The sequence below is a fragment of the Hemibagrus wyckioides genome, linkage group LG15, assembly GCF_019097595.1.
Source record: "Hemibagrus wyckioides isolate EC202008001 linkage group LG15, SWU_Hwy_1.0, whole genome shotgun sequence".
Lineage (NCBI taxonomy): Eukaryota > Metazoa > Chordata > Actinopteri > Siluriformes > Bagridae > Hemibagrus > Hemibagrus wyckioides.
The window spans coordinates 13,340,001-13,365,118 of NC_080724.1; the positions used below are offsets into that span (position 1 = coordinate 13,340,001).

At 41.7% G+C, this 25,118-nt stretch overlaps 3 protein-coding genes across 7 annotated transcripts in view; 2 read left to right on the plus strand and 1 right to left on the minus strand.

The window, feature by feature from the left end:
• txk (TXK tyrosine kinase) overlaps positions 1-4,196 on the plus strand; it is a 13,146-nt gene extending 8,950 nt beyond the window's left edge. For all 3 annotated transcript variants that reach the window (XM_058410726.1, XM_058410727.1, XM_058410728.1), the window contains 5 exons: positions 962-1,178; positions 1,385-1,449; positions 1,832-1,950; positions 2,939-3,096; positions 3,184-4,196. In XM_058410726.1, the coding sequence (XP_058266709.1) occupies positions 962-1,178; positions 1,385-1,449; positions 1,832-1,950; positions 2,939-3,096; positions 3,184-3,258 (634 nt within the window). In that variant the 3' untranslated portion in view covers positions 3,259-4,196. The remainder of the gene's footprint in view (positions 1-961; positions 1,179-1,384; positions 1,450-1,831; positions 1,951-2,938; positions 3,097-3,183) is intronic.
• A 708-nt stretch (positions 4,197-4,904) lies between these two features.
• Positions 4,905-12,263, plus strand: g3bp2b (G3BP stress granule assembly factor 2b). Of its 2 annotated transcripts, none has more exons than XM_058410729.1 (13): positions 4,905-5,130; positions 6,466-6,588; positions 7,086-7,167; positions 7,708-7,881; positions 8,134-8,221; positions 8,372-8,471; positions 8,619-8,850; positions 9,096-9,197; positions 9,301-9,394; positions 9,510-9,560; positions 9,705-9,833; positions 9,933-10,051; positions 10,190-12,263. In XM_058410729.1, exons 2-13 carry the CDS (start codon positions 6,494-6,496, stop codon positions 10,430-10,432), a joined length of 1,509 nt encoding a protein of 502 aa, XP_058266712.1. In that variant the 5' UTR covers positions 4,905-5,130; positions 6,466-6,493; the 3' UTR covers positions 10,433-12,263. The 2 variants fall into 2 exon arrangements, with proteins under 2 accessions (XP_058266712.1, XP_058266713.1); XM_058410730.1 differs by lacking the exon at positions 4,905-5,130 and adding an exon at positions 5,260-6,077.
• A 1,507-nt stretch (positions 12,264-13,770) lies between these two features.
• LOC131366337 (sodium/hydrogen exchanger 9B2) lies at positions 13,771-24,868 on the minus strand. 2 transcript variants are annotated; one of them, XR_009206794.1, is made up of 13 exons: positions 24,724-24,868; positions 24,512-24,603; positions 24,087-24,257; positions 23,779-23,921; positions 23,466-23,593; positions 23,178-23,353; positions 17,440-17,546; positions 16,983-17,132; positions 16,602-16,710; positions 15,837-15,973; positions 15,532-15,727; positions 14,643-15,419; positions 13,771-14,511 (listed from the first exon to the last, which is right to left on the minus strand). XR_009206794.1 is itself a non-coding variant. In XM_058410731.1 (12 exons), exons 2-12 carry the CDS (start codon positions 24,594-24,596, stop codon positions 15,355-15,357), a joined length of 1,467 nt encoding a protein of 488 aa, XP_058266714.1. In that variant the 5' UTR covers positions 24,597-24,603; positions 24,724-24,868; the 3' UTR covers positions 13,771-15,354. The 2 variants fall into 2 exon arrangements, 1 of the variants encoding a protein (XP_058266714.1); XM_058410731.1 differs by having other exon boundaries at positions 13,771-15,419.
• Between the last annotated feature and the right edge of the window lie 250 nt (positions 24,869-25,118).

Sequence of the window (25,118 nt, forward strand, 5' to 3'; positions counted from 1 at the left end):
ATTCCCTCAGGAGGTGCAACTCACAGCAGCTTTATTACACGATTCATTTATTGACCAATCTCCACTGAACACACTCTGCCTTTTGTGTAAAAAGCCAGAACTTGCAGAACTTTATTTAGAAAAAGGAAGTGTCTGCTGAGTAAAAAGAAAAGGATTTCTCTGAATCTAACACCCTGCAGTGTTTTGGGAATGTTCTGTAAATCTCTGAGACTCGTGAATGTTGAGAATTGTGATGTTAAAGACCTGGATTAAGACTAAAAGGAGATGGTGTTATGTTTTGTCAGGGAGCAAAATGTCCCCATGAGGATAGAAATAGCTGTCCGTCCGGTGTGGTCATGTGGCCGGAAAACTGTTTTATTTTCAAATACTTTTGGTAACTGTGGTTAAGGTTAGCTTTAGCGATAAATAATATAAATATAAATAAATATATATACATAAATATAAATATATTAAATGTCTGTATGTGTGTGTCTATATGTGTGTATGTGTGTGTTTGTGTGAAAATGTGTGAAAATGCGTGTATGTGTGCATGTGTGTGTGTGTGTTTCTATGTGTGTGTGTTTCTATATGTGTGTGTGTTTCTATATGTGTGTATGTGTGTGTTTGTGTGAAAATGTGTGCGTGTATGTGTGCGTGTGCATGTGTGTGTGTGTGTGTGTATGTCTATATGTGTGTGTTTGTGTGTCTATATGTGTATGTGTATGTGCGTGTGTGTGTGTGTGTGTTTATGTGTGTGTCTATATGTGTATGTGTGTGTGTGTGTGTGTGAAAATGTGTGAGTGTATGTGTGCGTGTGCATGTGTGTGTTTCTATATGTTTGTGTGTGTATGTGTGTTTCTATATGTGTGTGTGTGTATGTGTGTTTCTATATGTGTATGTGTGTGTGTGTGTGTATGAGTGTTTCTATATGTGTGTGTTTATGTGTGTCTATATGTGTATGTGTGTGTGTGTGTGTGTGTAGGAGGATGTGTCACCCTAAGCTGGTACAGATCTATGGTGTGTGTACGAAGCAGAATCCGCTCTGCATTGTTCTTGAGTTCATGGAGAACGGCAGTCTGCTGGAGGTACTGCGTCACCACGGCAACAGTCTGGAGTGTGTGCAGCTGTTGGCCATGTGCCAGGATGTGTGTGAGGGCATGCAGTACCTCGAACACAACAACTTCATACACAGAGACCTGGTACACACCACTTACTATTATTATTATTACGTGTTATACTGTACCAATATATTATTACATTAAGAACAACACATAGTAGCCTGTAAACTTATACACACACATAATAATGATAATAATAATAATAATAATAATAATAATAATAATAATAATAATAATAACAACAACACGTATGTGTGTGTGTGTGTGTGTGTGTGTGTCACACCTAGGCCGCGAGGAACTGTATGGTGAATGTGAAGAATGTGGTGAAAGTCTGTGATTTTGGCATGGCAAGGTCAGACATGTTCATTAAAACACATGCACAAACACACACACAACACGAACAACACACACAAACACACACACGACACACACAAACACACAACACACACAAACACACACACAACATGAACAACACACAAACACACACACAACACGAACAACACACACAAACACACACACAACACGAACAACACACACACAACACGAACAACACACACAAACACACACACAACACGAACAACACACACAAACACACAAGGTCTGTATTAAAAGTGTATTAAATGTCAGGTGATATTTAAAGTATTTGCTAAAGATGAAGACAATAAATGGCTTCATTATAAAAACACATCAAGAATGTGTGTGTGTGTGTGTGTGTGTGTGTGTGTGTGCTGCAGGTATGTGTTGGATGATCAGTACACAAGCTCAATGGGCTCCAGGTTCCCAGTGAAATGGTCTCCACCTGAAGTACTGCACTACAACAAGTTCAGCAGCAAATCTGACGTCTGGTCCTTTGGTATGAACACACACACACACAAACACACACACAACACACATACACACACACACGCACACGCACACACAAACACACATGCACACACACACAAACACACACATACACGCACACACACACACAAACACACATATACGCACACACACACATACACACACACATACACACACACACACACACACACAGACACATAAAGACCAGTGGTGGGCCGTACATTTCACACCTAGGCCTTCACTGGTGTCCTTCCTGAATTAATCCACCTCTATACCATCATTATGACCCCACGGCAGTAGATAGTAATCAACCGTTAAATAGTAAAAAAGAAATTAGGCTACAGTATTTCACACCTCACAAGGAATAGTCAATTTTATTACAGTTTGCCTTGAAAATGCATTTGTAAGGATGTCTGTGACCAAATCGATTTCTTCTCCTCTGTCAGCCATTGTGAGTTAAAAAATATATATTTTATTTGGTTTGTGCGATTCACTGCCTCTGACTACTCCAATTATCCAATCAAAGGACGGGAAATTGCTGACGTAATCGTATGCCTGCTAGACGGCCCCAGTGATGCCAACTCGGAATCTGATTGGTTAATGGAACAATTTCATTGCCACTTATTTTAAGCTACGGGCGCCTGCACTATTGATTCTGAAGGCCTAGGGTTTTCTTTCACTCTGGGAACACATGATGTCATCCACTGGCTGAAATATGATTGGATAAATACTCTTATCATAAATATACACTACTGGAAGCAGCGCAACCAAGAGAAAAGCTATGAAATGTAGAGAATAGACTATTGGGAATAATTGAATACACATTCATGGAAAAATATATTAAATATAATAAAATCCCAGTCAGACACACACACACACACACACACACATATAGACACACACACACACAGACGATTTTAAATTCAAATTGTTTCTTGACATGATTATAATTAAATGCTTTGTTACATTTAAATTAGATAATGTATGTGTGTGTGTAGGTGTGTTAATGTGGGAGGTGTTCTCTGAAGGTCGCACTCCTTTTGGGAACCGTCCGAACCCTGAGGTTGTGGAGGAGGTGACGCAGGGAGTGCGACTGTACAAACCACACAAAGCACCACCTAATGTCTACAACATCATGTATGAGTGCTGGCATGAGGTACACACACACACACACACACACACACACATTGGTTTATAATGATTACTGTTTTAAAGAGCACTGTGTGTGTGTGTGTGTGTTCAGAGGCCTCAGGGTCGGCCCTGCTTCTCTACCCTGCTGCAGAGCATTAAAAACATCACTGAGGATTTTACACTCTAGATGAGACACAGACATCAACATCAACATCAGGAACAGCTGTGCAGCATCACACAACACCACAGCTCCACACTGCTGACTGTGTATACGTGTGAACAGCACAGTGACTTTCACTCACATTGTGTGAGATTGAAGCCTTTCTGGTCAAGTCTCCATTGTGTGAAAATCAGAGCTGAAGTGTGAGCAGTAGATTTCTGCCTGGTGTACACTGGCTCTGCCTCTCTTCTAAATTGCCCATAGGAGGTGTGGTTGTCTGTCTATATGTGGCCCTGTGATGGACTGGCGACCTGTCCAGGATGTACCCTGCCTTTCGCCCAATGTGCACTGGAATAGGCTCCAGCAGACCCTGTGACCCTAATTAGGAATAAAGCGGGTATAGACAATGGATGGATTTATGCTCAATTTAATTTTGAGGTTAAAATTTGCTCTTTTATTGTCCACTCGTTCTGTCAATGGAGTTGGTTTAATAAGTAACTTCACCACGCTGCTTCAGGTGTTAGCTAAAAGTCAAAGAGGAATAAACTCTCATCAGTTGTAGCTAGTGTTAGCTGAGAGTCTACTGCAGAAAACAACATGACTTCTTTACACAAGCCTAAATAGTTTGCTTTAGACTGGAGAAATACTGACGGAAATAACATGCTGTGATGTGACTTCAGTCAGTTGGTTCATTTCCCCTTCACTACCATGGGAATGGGCGGAGTCGAATAGAGTTCTGCAGACAGCCGCTAGGGGGCGACAGAGACACACTGCCTTCACATTTAAACCCATTAACTCATAATCACTCAGAATTAATGGAACAGACACAGCTACACACACTGCGCTAAAGTAACGCAACGTATCGTAAATAACGGTATAAATGTCAAAATGTTAGAGCATTTTTTTTGTATAAATATATTTTTGTAATAAACGGAGTTAAAAACAACCACTTCTTTTTCGTTTATTTTCATTTATTTATTTACAATACAAATCTGTAAACTGTTATTATACTGTTATAATTCTGTTTATCTCCTAGTCACATATTTTGTAGACAGAATTTTCCTGATTATTATGAAAGAAACTAAAGTTTTTTTATTTATATATTTTAACCCCCTTCATTAAAAAAACATACTGTCATTCGATTAAATATAAATTTATAATTTAAACTGTTTCCGCGGTGGCTGACGAAAAAAAAAAGTATTCCTGTGTTTACGTCTTTTCCGGTGTGCTGTTGAATTATGCGGCTCTTCAACATCCTGCATCCACTTGGTTTCCTGTCACAATCTGATTGGATGAGTCGGAAGCGGTTGACAGACAGATATTTAGGTAGATATTCGAGTGCCTGATTTTAGAAGTTTCTTATGCGCTACTGGTGATTTAAGTTATACTATAGATTTCTAATTCTATATACCTACACACTTTGAATTTGATCTTAGCGAGGGGGAAAAATCTGTATCACGTTTTCTCACTACAACAACATAACAATCGTTATTCAAACAATTTCTACAAATATATTTAAGTATGTCGTGCTGCACTGTATATAATCTACTGATATGCGGGATATCATGTGAGCTAGCTTCCTCCAGTGAGAGTTACTTAAATCAGGCGCATCTACAGTAACCCATAAAAGTGGTCCTTGAGGGTGCAGGATGTACACGGAGGCAGGATAAGGCGTCACACCAGAATAACCACTGGGGGTTCCTCGCGCGCGCCGCAGGGGGGAGAAGAGCCGGCCGAAGAGCTCTGTGTATTTGTGTTTATATCAGAAACGTAAAAAACCGAACCAGTCTCCGATTAACGAAGTTCTGGTCAAAAACAAAACACCGTTTACAATTTTTTCCCCCTCGGAGCTTCCGTGAACACACAGCAGTCCGCGTGAGTGCCGTTTTTCGTTTTTTGGTGAGTATTTAATCCTTTTCGAGTTAGTGTCCAGTTTGGGCCGTATTTCAAACTGCTCTTTGACAATATATAAGTGCACTAGGCAGTGCGCGGGCGCCATTTTTCCTTCTCTTTGCAAAGGGTGCGTGTGTAGAGTGCAGGGAGTCGTTTGGGATTCGGACCTTTTTGTCTCCTCGCATGCCTGTTCCGTCGTTTTTTTGTTCTTAAATTTCTTCACATCACCTCCGTAAACGACACGAATCCCCAAATAACCGTATTTCCATCAAAATTGATCGTTTATGCTACACTGTGTCGATTTCGGACAAGCAAACAACAACAAAACAACAAAAACGTTTGCAGTCTGATTCGAGGCTCGTTAGCATTACACAGCTAGCGTCATTTCTTTTTTTCCTCAAAAACTGTACTTCAGACGTTGGATTTACTCACAAAACTGTATTTCACATTGATATGCGTGATACAGTCAGTATACATGTCAACAAAAAAGAGAAAGTATATGCACACAAGCCGTAAATATAAACGTACGTATTTGCTAATGCTAATGTAGCTAAAGGCTGATGGCGCACAGCAGATTTCGGTTAATAAATATCTCCACTTCCGGTTTGCTCGGATTTTATTCTATTACTGTTTTATCGAAGTGTAGTGATATAACCGCTTAACCTGTTATCTTAGCATCAACTCACGTAATCCACGTTTAGTTTCCGCGTACCGTTTCGATTCGTATTAATCGATCATTATCAGCGGGGCTCGCGGATTAAATACCGATTAATCGATTAATTGAATTGCGCGTGACGCCTGTTCACAAAGCTGAGAAGGAGGAGTGGAGAAAGTGCGCAGTTAGATTTACAAACCCCGGCCTGTCTGTCTGACTCCTGTCTACCTCCCCGTCTCCTGGCCGCTGTGTCTTCTGCCTCCCTACCTGTCTGTCTGTCAGTAGAAACAGGTCTCAGGTGTGTTAGAGCTTTATATTAATAGGTTTGTACCTATTTAGTCGTGTGGAGTCCCATTCCAACTCAGTCTGATTCATTCTAAAGGTTTGGGTGGATAATGCAAACACACTGACTTAATGGAGTTTAAAAGGTTTGCCTCCTGCAGCCAGAAATTTTGTCTTTAGTCGGTGTGAAAGACATCTGTTTTTACCCCAAAATATAAACAGGTAAGTGATGAATGCGGAGAACGTGTCGCGCAGGCGCCAAGCGAGCAGGTAGAAATTGATGAACTTTCTTCCAAACGCAAACTCCTGTATTAAGACACGTTAGAGGTGAAGGTGATTTCTCTGTGTAATGTTTAATGGAACACTGTCACCTGTAGTTTCTTATGAATTTTTGTGTGTTTCAGCATTCCACATCCAGGTGACCTGAAAGAGATGGTGATGGAGAAACCGAGCCCTTTGCTCGTAGGGCGCGAGTTCGTCAGGCAGTACTACACACTCTTGAACAAAGCGCCCGATTACCTGCACAGGTGAGACGAGTTAAGCCGAGCGAGCGCTACACGAGTTCAGCCTGAGAGTCCACATCACCACGTGTATTAGTGCCTGAGAGTGAGGAGAACATGTGCATGCTATAACAGTAATCAAGCACCAACATCTGATTACATCACGCAGCCTTAGTGGGTACGTCACACACAGGTGATGGATTATTATGGATTATTGGTGCAATTGCGGGTAATTTCAGTGATGCTGATGACCATGACACGGGCAGATGACAGTCAGGCTTCCTGAAAGAATTGCGGCGAGACTTTTTGTTACCGTGATGACATTTAGGTCTGGAAAACGTTGGCAAACATTTTGGTCCTACAAAGTTTAGTCAGTGTCTGATCTTCAGTCTGGTGTACAGATGTTTCTGTGCTGCAGTGTTCTGTTCAATCAGATTCATTACAGTTGTGCCTCAATGTTCATTACTGTAACACTTTTTCCCCCTCTAGTTATCTGACTTTTTGCTAAACCTGTTTTCTCTCAGGTTCTATGGAAGGAACTCATCATACGTGCACGGTGGTTTGGACAGCAGCGGGAAACCCGAGGAAGCCGTGTACGGTCAGGCTGTGAGTACAACACGAAAAAAAACAAATAGGCATAAACCATCGTCTATATCACCATTACACAAAGCTATAATGTGCAGATGTGTGAAACTAAAACTGAAAGTAAGTGTGTGTGCGTGCGTATGAGAAAGAGGGAGAAAGTGTATTGCTTGGTGTGGTCATGTGACTCCTTCAGAGCACTATTTTACATTTCCCTCACTGGGATTTGAAATTCAAATATTACTTTAAGCCAGAAGAAGTAGAAATCAAGAAACTCTGGTTTTGTAGCTACGTTGTTCCTCTTTAATGGGACCCTGAATACCAGATTAGGTTTAATTTGTGTGGCACATGCTGCATTAAGGAAATGAAAACTTTAAAATAAAATGATGCCGTTGAGAGGCATGCAAATGAAGCAAAAATGATTAAAATAACCTTAAAGTGACCGTAATAATTGTGTATGTGTGTTAGATCAGAGATGTATATAAGGTGTGTGTTATTGTGTATTAAAACCTATAGAAATGAAGTTGTGTAGCAAATCCATAATAAAGCCGTGTGTGTGTGCAGGAGATCCATAAGAAGGTGATGTCCCTGCAGTTCAGTGAGTGTCACACTAAGATCCGACACGTGGACGCTCACGCCACTTTGGGGGACGGGGTGGTGGTGCAGGTGATGGGTGAGCTGTCCAACAGAGGACAACCCATGAGGAGGTTCATGCAGACCTTCGTCCTTGCACCTGAGGTAAGCACACACACACACACACCCCTGAAGTCTTTAAGGCTTTAGGACATGTGTCTTGCAGTGAAGGGGGCAGGTCAGGGGAGGAACAAATAACATGCTTCCTATCCTGTACTGCTCCTTGTACATAAACCCTTGGTTACCATAGCAATAATTGTGGAAGTATGTGTATTTGATGACATGATCAATAAATCTGATTTGGTCACATTCTATAATTGTGACCTGTCTGTTTTTCTCTTTCACTCTCTGTCTCAGGGTTCTGCAGTGAACAAGTTCTATGTACACAATGACATTTTCCGCTATGAGGAGGAAGTGTTTGGAGACTCTGAGGCAGAGTTAGGAGGTAAACGCACAGACACACTGATCCTGATGAATGGCGTGTTAATGAGTTGAGATATAGCAGTAAAGACACACCTTATAAAGAGAGAATTACGTGCAGTTGTAAAATTTGTAAGGTAAACTTGGTAACACTGGTGTTTGTGTGTGTGTGTAGAGTCTGAGGAAGAGGAGGCAGAGGAAGAGCAGGTGGAGACCCACACTTCCCCAGAACCTGCACAGGAGAATGCACCTTACTATGAGCCTCCACCAGTCAGGTACATACTTGTTCAATTGCACACACACTTGTCCGTCTCTCTCTCACACACACACACACACACAGACAGACATACACAGAAATGTGTCAGCTAGAAACATCAAAGATGGTGATTGTCAGATAAATAAAGACATTAAATGTTTTACAGTAATGGTGTGGAGGAGCAGCAGGAAGAGGCGGGCCCTGAGGCAGAACCAGAACCCCAGCCTGAGCCTGAGGCCAATCAGGAGGTAGAGACAGACCTTAGTGCTGAGGGAGAGCTTCAGCCTGAGGAGGTTGAGCCAGATATTGAAGAAAAACTGCCAGAAGAGTTAGAGGAGAAACCCCCAACCCCAGTATCAGCCCCGACTCCACCCCCTCAGACCCCCGAACCACCCAAGGTGAGTGTGTATAAAATCAACCAATGAGGGAAGAGCACTTAAATTCCATTTTATGTAAATTACTTCCACATTCTTTTACATCTCCAGACTTATCGTAAATATCATCACATCAGAAGTTATTAGTTAGGTAAACTTATAACGATTGCTATTTGATAACGATTTCTTATTTGATCAATCGTTCTCTTACGACGTGATATAATTGGATGTTTCTAATTGGCTAATGATGCTGTCAATCATCTGTGCAGCCATTCTCTTGGGCCTCTGTGACGAGCAAGAATCTGCCACCCAGTGGCTCTCTACCCACCTCTGGCATCCCGCCTCATGTAGTGAAGGCCTCAAGTATACCAGTAAGACACATGGGTTTAAACACATGCACACACCCTTCAGTACAATGATTTGCATATATAATTGTGGTGTTCTAAATGTTGTGTGCGCTTTTTTGTCTTCCAGCCCAGAGTGGAGGTAAAGCAGGATTCTCATGCTCCATTGCCTAGAGACCAGCGGCGTGAGAGACCTGGGTTTACACCACGTGGACCTAGACCAGGTATATACCCCACAAGCTCTAAGACCCAGTTTTATTATGATGTTGTTTAGTTATGAATAATGAGACAGTAATGTTTGTCTGTTAAACCTGTGTGTGTGTGTGCACACTCCTTTAGATGGCGCTTCAGCTGAGGCTCAGGGTGGGAAACCTTACTTCGGCTTTAAAGGTAATTTTGCATATATGTGTCCTACGAAGCAATTGAGGCCAGTGCTACAAAAACTGTTGGGGTATGGTGTCCTAATTAACAGATTAATGTGATTTCAATTTAATATGAAATGCTGGATTTGTGAATTTGTGTGTCTACCCACAGGTCGTGGGGAATCTGAGGGAGGCGAGACTGAAGGGCGCAGGACTGTGCGTCACCCTGACAGTCATCAGCTGTTTGTGGGAAATCTTCCACATGACATAGATGAGGGCGAGCTCAAGGAATTTTTCATGAGTAAATACTTGTCAAATACATGAAACTTATCCTAGTTAGTCGGCTGTATATAAGGCAAATTATTGCCTGAACTATTCCTTTAATGTGTGTGTGTTTCAGAGTTTGGGATGGTGGTGGAGATGCGCATCAACACAAAGGGTGTTGGAGGGAAACTGCCCAATTTTGGGTTTGTTGTGTTTGATGATTCGGATCCTGTGCAGAGGATTTTGGCAGCCAAGGTGTGTGTTAAACGTGTGAGGGCAGGAGTGGGCAGGATTATAATATGAATGTGCAAATTGAAGGAAGTTTAAAGTACGGTGTAACATACAAGACATGAAGTGTGTGTGTGTATAATGGAGTGTGTTGTGTGTTCGTAGCCAATCATGTTCCGCGGTGAGGTTCGCCTGAACGTTGAGGAGAAGAAAACCCGGGCCGCCCGAGAGCGTGAAACCAGGGCCACAGGAGACAACCGCCGCGGAGACCGTGGTCCCAGGGGCATCATGGGTAACGGGATGGGGCGTGACCGAGACGGGCGTGGCCCACCCCCGTCCTCCTCCAGGCCCACGATTGGTTCAGGCCGAGGTAGTGGAGAGTCTCGCTTCGCTGGGCCGCGACGCTGAGTGGGCGGAGTCATCTTGAACCGTGCTCGCTCTCACTCTTTCGTCACATCAATGGGCCGAAAATTTATAAAAAATAATTTTTTCCTTTACTTTCTTTTTTTCTGTTTCCTTTTTGGAATGTGACCGGCTATCAACAACAGCTACGATGAGAAGAACCACCATTTGATGTGAAAGATTTAAAAAAAAAAAGCAGAACTCTCTCACACACACTGAAGCATTTTGAAAATTCATCGCTTTCTCTTTTGGGTTTTGTTTTTTCCTATATTTTGTTTTCTTTGCAAGAAAAATGGGGGCGTGGCTTATTTTCTGTTGAACAAAGAGATGGAAGTGTGACAAGGGGGAACTGTTGAATCGCACGTTTTATAATGGACATGAACGTCAATGCTTCAGAAAAAACGGAAGAGAAACGCTCACTGTACACTTATTTATTTTGTTAGTTAATTAAAAAAAAAACAGTGGTGGTGCCTTAAACTGTTCTCTCGCCCATCTCTCTCTCTCTCTCTCTCTCTCTCTCTCTCTTTTGCTCATCTCTCTCTGTCTCTCTCTTGATCTGTTTCATCCTGTGAAAGACAAAAGGACTAAACTCATCAGGACTCGGGCATGTGCCGATATTAAATTAAACAATATTATTGCGATATTATTGTTTACTGGACCCTCGGCAGCATCTCTTTCGGGACTTCATCATAAGTGAAAGGATTTATGGGATTGCCTTCAGTGAGAGGAACTCAGGTGCTGCTGCCTTCACAGATCCAAAGTACGGACCCTTAAGAAGACACTGTTCATGTTCTGTGTTCCTAAACAGACAGACTTTATTTGGGGAGCCAGCGTTTATTATTATTTTTCTTTCCCTCTCGACGTTAAATACCGTGATGTGATCAATGATCGGCACATGCCTGGTCATGTGGAACAGTTCGGCCGTAAATAAAACGTGCGCCTTTTTTTTGTTTGTTTTTGTAAGTTTCAGAAGCTCAGTTTTGAATTACACTAATGCTAATCTAGCTAACAGTTTATACAGATTATAGCTACCAGATTAGCATTATGCTCACCTCAAGACATTTATACATTAAAAAAAATTATTGAATAGCAGATTGTCTTTTCTTTTTATTTTTAAATTTAATATAAACATCAAGTGTTCCCAATGTACAAGCCCTGTCTTTAAGACCTATGCCCCGCCCCCTACCTGACTGTAATGTACTGATGAAGAAAGTATGTGTTGGTAGAAAAACTACAGTTTTACATTTTTATCTGTGACGTTCTTTTTGTGGATGTTTATAGACAAGTGTTTCGTACAATGCGTCATGCTAAACTGGTAGCTGTAAGAGTGTGTTTCTTGTTAGTTACATTAGCCTCATAGCTCCAGTGTGAAACTTGGCTGATCGAATGTATGCTGTACGTTTCGTTTTTGGGCTGAACCGTTCTTTTAGCTCGTTGCTAACAGCGTGTGTGATGGTAAGGCAGTGTTAGTGGTACTGATGATCCCAGAATAGTACTGTCTTTACGATAGCGTACGTTTTGTTTAGTTGGAGAGCGGCTTGCTGAAGCCGAGCTTGTTTTCCTCCCTGCAGTATTCCACACTCAATTTATTTCCTTGTCACAAACCACTTTGCACGGCCGGTTTACGCTTTTTTTGTTTTTATTTCTTTCTTCATTTTTTTGGATACAGCTTTATGAAGTTAGCACTTTTTTTCTTTTTTTCCATTTTTCATTTAGTTGACCTCCTCCTCCTCCAGCCTGTATTTCCGCTCGGGCTCGGGTGTTGATCTCCCGTTGGCTTCAGCAGGTTCCGTCTGAATGTGTTTTCAACTTTCAATAAACTACTGATGATCTGCAAGCGTGTCTCTGTTTATTATTTACCTTATAGCCAAAAACAGAGGTAGTATCAGTTTTAGAGTCTGTATGCTAATGCTAGCCAGATAAGTGTTTAAACATCCAAATTTAAACATGTGCCTAATTTTCAAAGCTGTTTTGCTTATATTCTGTTTGTCATTAATGCTATTGTGGGTCTTTGTTAGTATGAAGCCCAGAGCTATTACATTCTATCATACATGCTAACATTTTGAATTTGCTATTATTTTCCTTAGGCACGGTGGCTTAGTGGTTAGTATGTTCACACCTCCAGTGTTCTGGGTTCAAGTCTCGTTCCCGCTCACTGTGGAATTTGCATGTGCTTGGTGGGTTTCCACCCACAGTCTAGGCTGTGCTTCTAGGCTGATTAGAGTCTCTAAATCGCCTGTAGTGTGTGAGTGAATGAGTGTGTATGTGCCATGCGATGGATTGGTACTCCGTCCAGGGTGTATCCTGCCTTGATGCCCGATGACGCCTGAGATGCCTGAGGCACAGGCTCCCCGTGACCCGAGTATAGATCGGATAAGCAGTACAGACAATGAAATGAAATTATTTTCCTTAGCCCTGTACTAGTGCAATGATTATAGTGTATTATAGTGGAATGCAGTACACAATAATGTATAGTGAAATGTGGTGGTGGGGTTTAAGATGTTTGTGTAGTAAACTAGTACGGGATTGGGGATTGGAATGGTTATATATATATTGCCGCAAATAGATGAAGTGGTAGCTGTGTCCTGGTGAGCTGAAGTGGTTTTCTTTTGTCCTTTCAGAACAAGAAATCTATACATTTTGTTTTGTTAGGCTACTAGCACAGCAGTAAAGTTCACATATAGTTGTAATAAAGTTTCTTGACTGTTATTGGTGGTATTGCTCCGTAATTCAGCACGTTCGTTAACCTCAAAGGTAGCAAAGTGAATGAGCTGGTCGCTGTCTCAACAGATTTAAAAAAGAAAAAAAAGGAGGCGGTTGGGAAGGTAAAAAAAAAAGAAACATATGGAGCTCAACTGAATATCGCACCAATTTTGTGATTGGCTGTTATGTGGTGTGGGGCCAGGGTGGGCCAAGCTTCTGATTAGGTGGGCCACCTTGGTCCCCGTGGAACCCGGGCCTGCGTGAAACAATCACATTTTGACATTGAGTCATCAGTATGATAAAATAAAATAGGGATAAAATAGTAACTTTAATTTAAACGTTATGATTCCCCCCCCCTTCTCTGTTTCTATACTTCTGTGAAGCTGCCTCGAGACAATGTCCATTGTTAAAAGTGTTATACAAATAAATTGAATTGAATTGATATATAGTAAGACAGCATTATGAAATGGCCTTACATGATTACTAAACAAATTGCAAAATGCTGGATTTCCTACATGGATGAATCTGACAGAAGTTCACGAGCTCGGCGCGCCACCTGGCGTCTGTGTGCGGGACTGCCTTAGCATCTGGGCTATTTAAATAAATTTGGCAAAATATTCTCTTTCTAGCTGTTAAATATAGACACTGAACACTTCATAGTGACCGAGCATCGGTGGATGCTTTGCATTTATTTGTTTTATAATTTATTTTATACTTTCATAATCTCAAACTAGTGGCCATGCTAGAACTGAGCAATAAACAGTGAGAAGTTTACTAAATTAAATATTCTGTTCATTCAGCTTGCAGTGTTTATTCTGAAGTACATGTGTAAAGTATATCACTGGTGGAAGATGAACATAAACAGCTAGCGCAATATATGCAATAAAATCTTAATTAGTAACAAAATATAAAATAAAGTCGCACATTTCCCACAGAATCTTCTATAGAGCCGCTCTGTAACCTGCCTTGCATCCTGCAGCATTAGCGATAAGGATTTGTCCTGGCCCATGGTTAGTCCTCTTCAGATGATGATGATGATGATGAGTCTGATTGTCTCTGATTGGGCATAAAATTCCATCCCTGAACTAAGTGGTGTCTCTGTAGCGCTTCCATGAGGCTGGATGCAGCACTGCGAGATGGGAACTTCCCCAGCAACCATTTAGAGCTGTGGCTTGGTTTCGGTGTGTAAGAGGTGGTGATATATTTCATGCTGGACTTCGCTGTCTTTATCGTTATTACAGGCTTTAATCTGTCCTTCAGTGTCTCATCTGGTCCACTTTCCACCCAGAACACTCGGCAGGGCGGAGTCACAGCAGCGCCGTCAATGCTGATCGGCTCAAACCCTGTTAACCAGGAGTCTCTCTGAGGTTTATACTCCAGCTCTAAACAGGACAGACAGATAGACAGAGAAATAGATAGATAGACAGATAGAGAGATAAAATGTTGTGAACAATAAAGCATATGCACCCAAACACACACAAACACACACACACACACTGCAGTGTTTACTGACCTGTGGATGAGGTGGCATATAAGAAGAAAGAAACGCAAAGGAGCTCACACCTTCTGATCAGTGCCATGATCACACACACACACTCCTCTACTCACACTGCTCATATACCAGAACATGTGTGTGTAAGAGACTAGACACAGGCTTTAAGAGTGAATCACAGTTGGGTAACAAGTGTAATTAACCAAAGACCAAGACCAAAAGTGTGTGTGTCTGTGTGTGTGTGTGTGTGTGTGTGTAAAACAGATCCTGTATCAGTCTTTAGACTACAGTATTGATGTGTGTCAGAGTTCACACACTCAGACATATAAATCCCTCTTAGACACACACACACACTCAAATGTTAAAAATCATTCCTATTCCAGTAATCATTTGACTTTCCTTATTTGGTCATTTTAATGTTACCGATTTCCTGATTTGGTCATTACTTCCTGTTCTAGTTAACTCCCAGTTCTACAGAACAGAAAATTTAAAATCGAAATGCACACACACAAACACACCATTCAACACCTATCCAACAGCTCAGCTTTATTTTATCTTACTTTTTTAATCAAAATAAATAAATGACATTAGAATTATGTTTTAATAAATAATTAAATAATAATTATGTTTTGTGTTTAAATAATGTTAATCCAATTTTAACAATTAAAAGTAAATTTAAAACAATGCAGAGCCAGTGTGTGTGTGTGTGTGTGTGTGTGTGTGTGTATGTGTGTTATAGTTTGCTCTCCACAGCCTGAGGTGTGTGTAGTTCTGAAGGTGAGACGTCTCCAGCTTTATCTGTTAAAAAAGGAAAGAAAATAGATTAATAGATACTACTGATACAATGACATTACAAAAATTGTAAGACTGAGTGTAAATCTGGAAATGTGCATGTGTGTGTGCTTGTTACCTTGTGTGTTTGTCTCCTCTATCTCAGTGTATTTCTGCAGCAGTTTGGGTCCAGCTAATCCGATAGCGAGTGCACCAATGGGAGCTGTAATCATGATGCCCAACACCGCCACCGTCAACACGTCCATTCCATAACGTTCCAGCTGCTCGTCTCCTAGATTACGTGCCATGTCCAGGGCTGTGGAACCTATGGCTGCCTAAAGTACACACACACATCATGACACATACAGAATTTCATGTAAATCAATATGTAATAAAACAGACACAAAAGGAATCTCATAATCAGACACACACACACACACACACCTGTACTGTAGCTTTAGGTAACCATGCGAGAGAGATGAAGACTTTCTCCTTCAGGTTAAAACCGGCAAACAGAACAACGGTAAACGTCACACACACACGAACAACAACACCAACACAAAGAGCGGCTGTTCCTAAACCTGCAGAGAGAGAGAGAGAGAGAGAGAGAGAGAAGAGAAGATCAGGTATGTAGTATAGTTTAATTATGATAATAAAATAAACACTACCCCTGAGTGTAGGTATTATGGTAGTATAGTATACTCTAATCAGCAGTGTATAGTGCCATAGTACAGTATTCACCAACCTACTGCTCTCAACCATGACACTGTAATATACACTGACCCCCAGTGTAAGGGTGCTGTACACTAGTGTCATTACACACGTGCAGTGCGGTAGTAAAGTTACACACTGACCCCCAGTGTAAGGGTGCTGTACACTAGTGTCATTACACACATGCAGTGCGGTAGTAAAGTTACACACTGACCCCCAGTGTAAGGGTGCTGTACACTAGTGTCATTACACACATGCAGTGCGGTAGTAAAGTTACACACTGACCCCCAGTGTAAGGGTGCTGTACACTAGTGTCATTACACACGTGCAGTGCGGTAGTAAAGTTACACACTGACCCCCAGTGTAAGGGTGCTGTACACTAGTGTCATTACACACGTGCAGTGCGGTAGTAAAGTTACACACTGACCCCCAGTGTAAGGGTGCTGTACACTAGTGTCATTACACATGTGCAGTGCGGTAGTAAAGTTACACACTGACCCACAGTGTTAGCGTTGAGTGCAGAAATAGTGATTTCGGCACCAATCAGTCCAAAGAGAAGTGGCTGAAAAATGTCCCAAAACCTCCCAACAACAGCTGCTACTGGGGCCTGTTAACACACAAACACACACACACACAAACGCACACACACCGATTATAAAATCACCTAAACTTTGTTAGTATTTTATTTTGTAATGTTTTCAGCTGCTCAGCGTTCATCTGACCATTCACAGAGCCATTTTATTATTTAATTCCTTCTTTTATGGAATATTTAGAAATTTGTCATTATCTAACACACCCCATGGACAGCAGGTCCTCACATTTAGGGGACGTGTGAAAGTGTTCTTTAGATTGTTTATTTTTTTACATTTTCAAACAGACCTTTTTTTTGTCCCAGCTGATTCCGGCGATGAAGGAGAGGACAAGCGTGCTCAGTCCCCCTGCCCCACCCAGACCAGCCACATGACTCACAAACACACAGAACACAGACAAACCCAACAACATGCAGGAGCGCCGCAACACCAGATCAGCCTAAACACACACACACACACACACACACACAGAGTTAAAGACGTACATTAAGAGTTATAGGTGTGATTTTATTACAGCAAGTGTTGCTCATGTTTCAGTGTGATCTTATATGTGATCTTGTAATGCGGACTGTAGACCACTAGAGTGCAACAAATCTCCATCTGTGTTACTGCTCTCAGCCAATCAGAGCACAGGATACAGGATTTTATCAGACATTTTATTATTTCACTTGTATTATTATTGTTTGATGGGAAATAAGTCAGAAGTCAGAATGTTAAACATGACTGTGTGTGTGTGTGTGTGTTACCTGATCTTCACTAGGGAAGAAATGAATGAGAACACCCAAAATCGCTCCTGCTAAAATCCCAACCACCACCTCCAACAGTCCCTTCACCAAATTGAGCCATGTGGAGCCTGCAGTGCACACACACACACACACACGCACACACACACGCCAGAGCTAACAACTCAGAGTTTATACTCACTGTCTATAGAGCCGACTTACACAAAGACTCAGTGTTTACTGTCTGTAGAGTCGACTTACACAAAGACTCAGTGTTTACTGTCTGCAGAGTCGACTTACACAAAGACTCAGTGTTTACTGTCTGTAGAGTTGACTTACACAAACGACTCAGTGTTTACTGTCTGTAGAGTTGACTTACACAAAGACTCAGTGTTTACTGTCTGTAGAGTCGACTTACACAAAGACTCAGTGTTTACTGTCTGTAGAGTTGACTTACACAAACGACTCAGTGTTTACTGTCTGTAGAGTTGACTTACACAAAGACTCAGTGTTTACTGTCTGTAGAGTCGACTTACACAAAGACTCAGTGTTTACTGTCTGTAGAGATGACTTACACAAAGACTCAGTGTTAACTATCTGTAGAGTCGACTTACACAAACGACTCAGTGTTTACTGTCTGTAGAGTCGACTTACACAAACGACTCAGTGTTTACTGTCTGTAGAGTTGACTTACACAAACGACTCAGTGTTTACTGTCTGTAGAGTCGACTTACACAAAGACTCAGTGTTTACTGTCTGTAGAGATGACTTACACAAAGACTCAGTGTTAACTATCTGTAGAGTCGACTTACACAAACGACTCAGTGTTTACTGTCTGTAGAGTCGACTTACACAAAGACTCAGTGTTTACTGTCTGTAGAGTTGACTTACACAAACGACTCAGTGTTTACTGTCTGTAGAGTCGACTTACACAAAGACTCAGTGTTTACTGTCTGTAGAGATGACTTACACAAAGACTCAGTGTTAACTATCTGTAGAGTCGACTTACACAAACGACTCAGTGTTTACTGTCTGTAGAGTTGACTTACACAAACGACTCAGTGTTTACTGTCTGTGGAGTCGACTTACACAAAGACTCAGTGTTTACTATCTGTAGAGTCGACTTACACAAACGACTCAGTGTTTACTGTCTGTAGAGATGACTTGCACAAACGACTCAGTGTTTACTGTCTGTAGAGTCGACTTACACAAAGACTCAGTGTTTACTGTCTGTAGAGTCGACTTACACAAAGACTCAGTGTTTACTATCTGTAGAGTCGACTTACACAAACGACTCAGTGTTTACTGTCTGTAGAGATGACTTGCACATACGACTCAGTGTTTACTGTCTGTAGAGATGACTTGCACAAACGACTCAGTGTTTACTGTCTGTAGAGTTGACTTACACAAACGACTCAGTGTTTACTGTCTGTGGAGTTGACTTACACAAACGACTCAGTGTTTACTGTCTGTAGAGATGACTTGCACAAACAACTCAGTGTTTACTGTCTGTAGAGATGACTTGCACAAACGACTCAGTGTTTACTGTCTGTAGAGTTGACTTACACAAACGACTCAGTGTTTACTGTCTGTAGAGTTGACTTACACAAACGACTCAGTGTTTACTGTCTGTAGAGATGACTTACACAAACGACTCAGTGTTTACTGTCTGTAGAGTCGACTTACACAAAGACTCAGTGTTTACTGTCTGTAGAGTTGACTTACACAAAGACTCAGTGTTTACTGTCTGTAGAGATGACTTACACAAAGACTCAGTGTTTACTGTCTGTAGAGATGACTTGCACAAACGACTCAGTGTTTACTGTCTGTAGAGTTGACTTACACAAACGACTCAGTGTTTACTGTCTGTAGAGATGACTTGCACAAACGACTCAGTGTTTACTGTCTGTAGAGATGACTTGCACAAACGACTCAGTGTTTACTGTCTGTAGAGTCGACTTACACAAAGACTCAGTGTTTACTATCTGTAGAGTCGACTTACACAAAGACTCAGTGTTTACTGTCTGTAGAGTCGACTTACACAAAGACTCAGTGTTTACTATCTGTAGAGTCGACTTACACAAAGACTCAGTGTTTACTATCTGTAGAGTCGACTTACACAAAGACTCAGTGTTTACTGTCTGTAGAGATGACTTACACAAAGACTCAGTGTTTACTGTCTGTAGAGATGACTTGCACAAACGACTCAGTGTTTACTGTCTGTAGAGTTGACTTACACAAACGACTCAGTGTTTACTGTCTGTAGAGATGACTTGCACAAACGACTCAGTGTTTACTGTCTGTAGAGTCGACTTACACAAACAACTCAGTGTTTACTGTCTGTAGAGTCGACTTACACAAAGACTCAGTGTTTACTATCTGTAGAGTCGACTTACACAAAGACTCAGTGTTTACTGTCTGTAGAGTCGACTTACACAAACGACTCAGTGTTTACTGTCTGTAGAGTCGACTTACACAAACGACTCAGTGTTTACTGTCTGTAGAGTCGACTTACACAAAGACTCAGTGTTTACTATCTGTAGAGTCGACTTACACAAACGACTCAGTGTTTACTGTCTGTAGAGTCGACTTACACAAACGACTCAGTGTTTACTGTCTGTAGAGATGACTTGCACAAACGACTCAGTGTTTACTGTCTGGAGAGTCGACTTGCACAAACGACTCAGTGTTTACTGTTTGTAGAGTCGACTTACACAAAGACTCAGTGTTTACTCTCTGTAGAGTCGACTTACACAAACGACTCAGTGTTTACTGTCTGTAGAGATGACTTGCACAAACGACTCAGTGTTTACTGTCTGTAGAGTCGACTTACACAAAGACTCAGTGTTTACTATCTGTAGAGTCGACTTACACAAACGACTCAGTGTTTACTGTCTGTAGAGTCGACTTACACAAAGACTCAGTGTTTACTATCTGTAGAGTCGACTTACACAAACGACTCAGTGTTTACTGTCTGTAGAGTCGACTTACACAAACGACTCAGTGTTTACTGTCTGTAGAGATGACTTGCACAAACGACTCAGTGTTTACTGTCTGGAGAGTCGACTTGCACAAACGACTCAGTGTTTACTGTTTGTAGAGTCGACTTACACAAAGACTCAGTGTTTACTCTCTGTAGAGTCGACTTACACAAACGACTCAGTGTTTACTGTCTGTAGAGATGACTTGCACAAACGACTCAGTGTTTACTGTCTGTAGAGATGACTTGCACAAATGACTCAGTGTTTACTGTCTGTAGAGATGACTTGCACAAACGACTCAGTGTTTACTGTCTGTAGAGATGACTTGCACAAATGACTCAGTGTTTACTGTCTGTAGAGTCGACTTACACAAAGACTCAGTGTTTACTATCTGTAGAGTCGACTTACACAAAGACTCAGTGTTTACTGTCTGTAGAGTCGACTTACACAAACGACTCAGTGTTTACTGTCTGTAGAGTCGACTTACACAAACGACTCAGTGTTTACTGTCTGTAGAGTCGACTTACACAAACGACTCAGTGTTTACTGTCTGTAGAGATGACTTGCACAAACGACTCAGTGTTTACTGTCTGTAGAGTCGACTTACACAAAGACTCAGTGTTTACTATCTGTAGAGTCGACTTACACAAACGACTCAGTGTTTACTGTCTGTAGAGTCGACTTACACAAACGACTCAGTGTTTACTGTCTGTAGAGATGACTTGCACAAACGACTCAGTGTTTACTGTCTGTAGAGTCGACTTGCACAAACGACTCAGTGTTTACTGTCTGTAGAGTCGACTTACACAAAGACTCAGTGTTTACTCTCTGTAGAGTCGACTTACACAAACGACTCAGTGTTTACTGTCTGTAGAGATGACTTGCACAAACGACTCAGTGTTTACTGTCTGTAGAGATGACTTGCACAAACGACTCAGTGTTTACTGTCTGTAGAGTCGACTTGCACAAACGACTCAGTGTTTACTGTCTGTAGAGTCGACTTACACAAACGACTCAGTGTTTACTGTCTGTGGAGTTGACTTACACAAACGACTCAGTGTTTACTGTCTGTGGAGTTGACTTACACAAACGACTCAGTGTTTACTGTCTGTAGAGTCGACTTACACAAAGACTCAGTGTTTACTGTCTGTAGAGATGACTTACACAAACGACTCAGTGTTTACTGTCTGTAGAGTCGACTTACACAAACGACTCAGTGTTTACTGTCTGTAGAGTTGACTTACACAAACGACTCAGTGTTTACTGTCTGTGGAGTCGACTTACACAAAGACTCAGTGTTTACTATCTGTAGAGTCGACTTACACAAACGACTCAGTGTTTACTGTCTGTAGAGATGACTTGCACATACGACTCAGTGTTTACTGTCTGTAGAGATGACTTGCACAAACGACTCAGTGTTTACTGTCTGTAGAGATGACTTGCACAAACGACTCAGTGTTTACTGTCTGTAGAGTTGACTTACACAAACGACTCAGTGTTTACTGTCTGTGGAGTTGACTTACACAAACGACTCAGTGTTTACTGTCTGTAGAGATGACTTGCACAAACAACTCAGTGTTTACTGTCTGTAGAGATGACTTGCACAAACGACTCAGTGTTTACTGTCTGTAGAGTTGACTTACACAAACGACTCAGTGTTTACTGTCTGTAGAGTTGACTTACACAAACGACTCAGTGTTTACTGTCTGTAGAGATGACTTACACAAACGACTCAGTGTTTACTGTCTGTAGAGTCGACTTACACAAAGACTCAGTGTTTACTGTCTGTAGAGTCGACTTACACAAAGACTCAGTGTTTACTGTCTGTAGAGTTGACTTACACAAACGACTCAGTGTTTACTGTCTGTAGAGTTGACTTACACAAACGACTCAGTGTTTACTGTCTGTAGAGATGACTTACACAAACGACTCAGTGTTTACTGTCTGTAGAGATGACTTACACAAACGACTCAGTGTTTACTGTCTGTAGAGTCGACTTACACAAACGACTCAGTGTTTACTGTCTGTAGAGATGACTTACACAAAGACTCAGTGTTTACTGTCTGTAGAGATGACTTACACAAACGACTCAGTGTTTACTGTCTGTAGAGATGACTTACACAAAGACTCAGTGTTTACTGTCTGTAGAGTCGACTTACACAAAGACTCAGTGTTTACTGTCTGTAGAGTTGACTTACACAAACGACTCAGTGTTTACTGTCTGTAGAGATGACTTACACAAACGACTCAGTGTTTACTGTCTGTAGAGTCGACTTACACAAACGACTCAGTGTTTACTGTCTGTAGAGATGACTTACACAAACGACTCAGTGTTTACTGTCTGTAGAGATGACTTACACAAACGACTCAGTGTTTACTGTCTGTAGAGATGACTTACACAAACGACTCAGTGTTTACTGTCTGTAGAGATGACTTACACAAACGACTCAGTGTTTACTGTCTGTGGAGTTGACTTACACAAACGACTCAGTGTTTACTGTCTGTGGAGTTGACTTACACAAACGACTCAGTGTTTACTGTCTGTAGAGATGACTTACACAAACGACTCAGTGTTTACTGTCTGTGGAGTTGACTTACACAAACGACTCAGTGTTTACTGTCTGTGGAGTTGACTTACACAAACGACTCAGTGTTTACTGTCTGTGGAGTCAGCTCAGCCTCCCAAACACACATTAGTACTGTGTCCAAATGACTCAGGATTTTAAATCCTACTCTAACACATTTGTACAGAGTATAAAGTTTGAAGTGTGTGTGTGATACCTGTGCTGAACGCCATCCCGAGGCAGGTGGTGAATCCGGTAATAGCGAGGATGTCGTCAAAGCTTCCTGATGCCATGAGGAGTGATGGAATTCCCTTCTGAACCCCGAAACCATCAGCCTGCAGGAGCAACATGGAGGGAACAACAACTGCAGGGGAGACAGCAGATAACACAAACCTACACACAGACACACACACACACAGAGTGCACATGTTGTAATTAGACAAATAATACAAAAATATTACATTCTGGTGTGTGTCCGTGTGTGTGTGTGTGTGTTGTGGACTACCCTAGAATAAAGCCCCAAATCCAAGGCAGGTCCATGAGGAAGTGAGATATCAAGGCAACAGTACAGGCTTCAACAGTGCAGGGAATCACAGCCACCCTTAAACACACCGCCTTCAGCTTTCTCAGAGCCTACACACACACACACACACAGACACACAAACACACACACGCACACCATACACAGTACAAAATCTGTAACACTGGAAACCAGTGCTGTTATCCACATTCATAAACATGACTTTTTCAATAAAAAAAGGAACACCAATAAATAAACAAACTATCCTTATACACACACACACACACAATATACACACAGCAGGGTCCAGGCCAAGTCCAGCTCGGGTGAGGATGATAGCAAGAGCAATGCTGCGAAGTGATGAAGACCATTTTTGATCGATAAACACAGCTTCGTTCACATACGGGACATTACGCAGCACCAAACCCATCAGCAGCATACCTAACACACACACACACATTTCCGTATATCGTCATTGTTTCCTGTTGCATGAACTATTTCTGTAATTTTTTTGTGTTTTTCTGCATATTTGGTTACAACATCCCTTTCCTGTCAGCTCACTCTGTAAGTTAAAATGGTGTGTGTGTGTGTGTGTGTGTGTGTTACCCAGCAGTGGTGGTATAGGGGGCAGGTTTGGCAGTATAATTGCTCCAACTAGTTTCCCTCCACACACTGCACTCAGAAACAGAATCACCAAACCGAATATGTTGTGTCCTGGCTCACACTCTGTCCCCAACACAGCCCAACACACACCGAACAGCAGCACAGCCAGCAGACCTGCAGGCGCGCACACACACACGAATTAACGACACTTAGCTGTCATATGAGTGAGTGCTAGACAGAGATAGAGTGTGAGAATGAGACAGGTTATGAGTGAGACAGTGAGACTGACAAACAGGTTTACAAGTGAATAAGAATCTGTTCTGCTAAAATCTCTCTGTATTACAGAGATCCAGTGTAGTGATGATTATCACTATCACACACACACACACACATACACACAAACACACGCATACATATAAACACAAAACCTTTTGTGATAACGGAGGCGAGAAAGCCTTGTGGTTTGGGGCAGGAGCGAATACAACTGCAGCATCTTGTATCTGTGGAAGACATCTTGAACCTAACAAACACACACACACAGTAGCACAGACACATGAATATATCCAGAAAGAGAAGAACACAGATTAATACACTCAGATTAACACACCCACTCAGATTAACACACTTAGCTGTTACTCACTCGGCCTTCAGCGCGACTGTGCACCTGCAAAACTCTTCCCTCAGTCAGATCTCACACACACCAGCAGTTCTCACCTCGCTCTGATCTCGCAACGATCTTTGAACTTCAGAGCCGAGCTACAAGTGTGCGTGTGTGTGTGTGTGTGTGTGAGAGAGAGAGAGATATAAATATAGGTGTATAAATCACCTGTGACGCTTCTGTTACTTCCTCATTTGAGCAAATTGTCCTAAGGTTTTTCCACACACACACACACACACACACACACACACACCGCATGTAAAGACTAATCACAGGCCAGTACAGGTATTCTGTAAACTCACATTAGTGAAGACCCTTTATTATTGTATTGAGACAATAAGGTCATGCAAAACACACGCAGGCACAACATATACACA

What these genes read in the sequence shown, in the direction of transcription:
- g3bp2b (XM_058410729.1), top strand. Translation starts at nt 6,494, where the DNA reads ATGGTGATGGAGAAACCGAGCCCTTTGCTCGTAGGGCGCGAGTTCGTC. An exon ending in AGACCCCCGAACCACCCAAG is followed by an intron (nt 8,851 to 9,095) that starts GTGAGTGTGTAT and finishes TCATCTGTGCAG; the next exon opens with CCATTCTCTTGGGCCTCTGT. An exon ending in AGAGGATTTTGGCAGCCAAG is followed by an intron (nt 10,052 to 10,189) that starts GTGTGTGTTAAA and finishes GTGTGTTCGTAG; the next exon opens with CCAATCATGTTCCGCGGTGA.
- LOC131366337 (XM_058410731.1), bottom strand. Translation starts at nt 24,596, where the DNA reads ATGTCTTCCACAGATACAAGATGCTGCAGTTGTATTCGCTCCTGCCCC. An exon ending in TCTTCCCTAGTGAAGATCAG is followed by an intron (nt 17,133 to 17,439) that starts GTAACACACACA and finishes GTGTGTGTTTAG; the next exon opens with GCTGATCTGGTGTTGCGGCG. An exon ending in ACTCAACGCTAACACTGTGG is followed by an intron (nt 15,974 to 16,601) that starts GTCAGTGTGTAA and finishes CTCTCTCTGCAG; the next exon opens with GTTTAGGAACAGCCGCTCTT.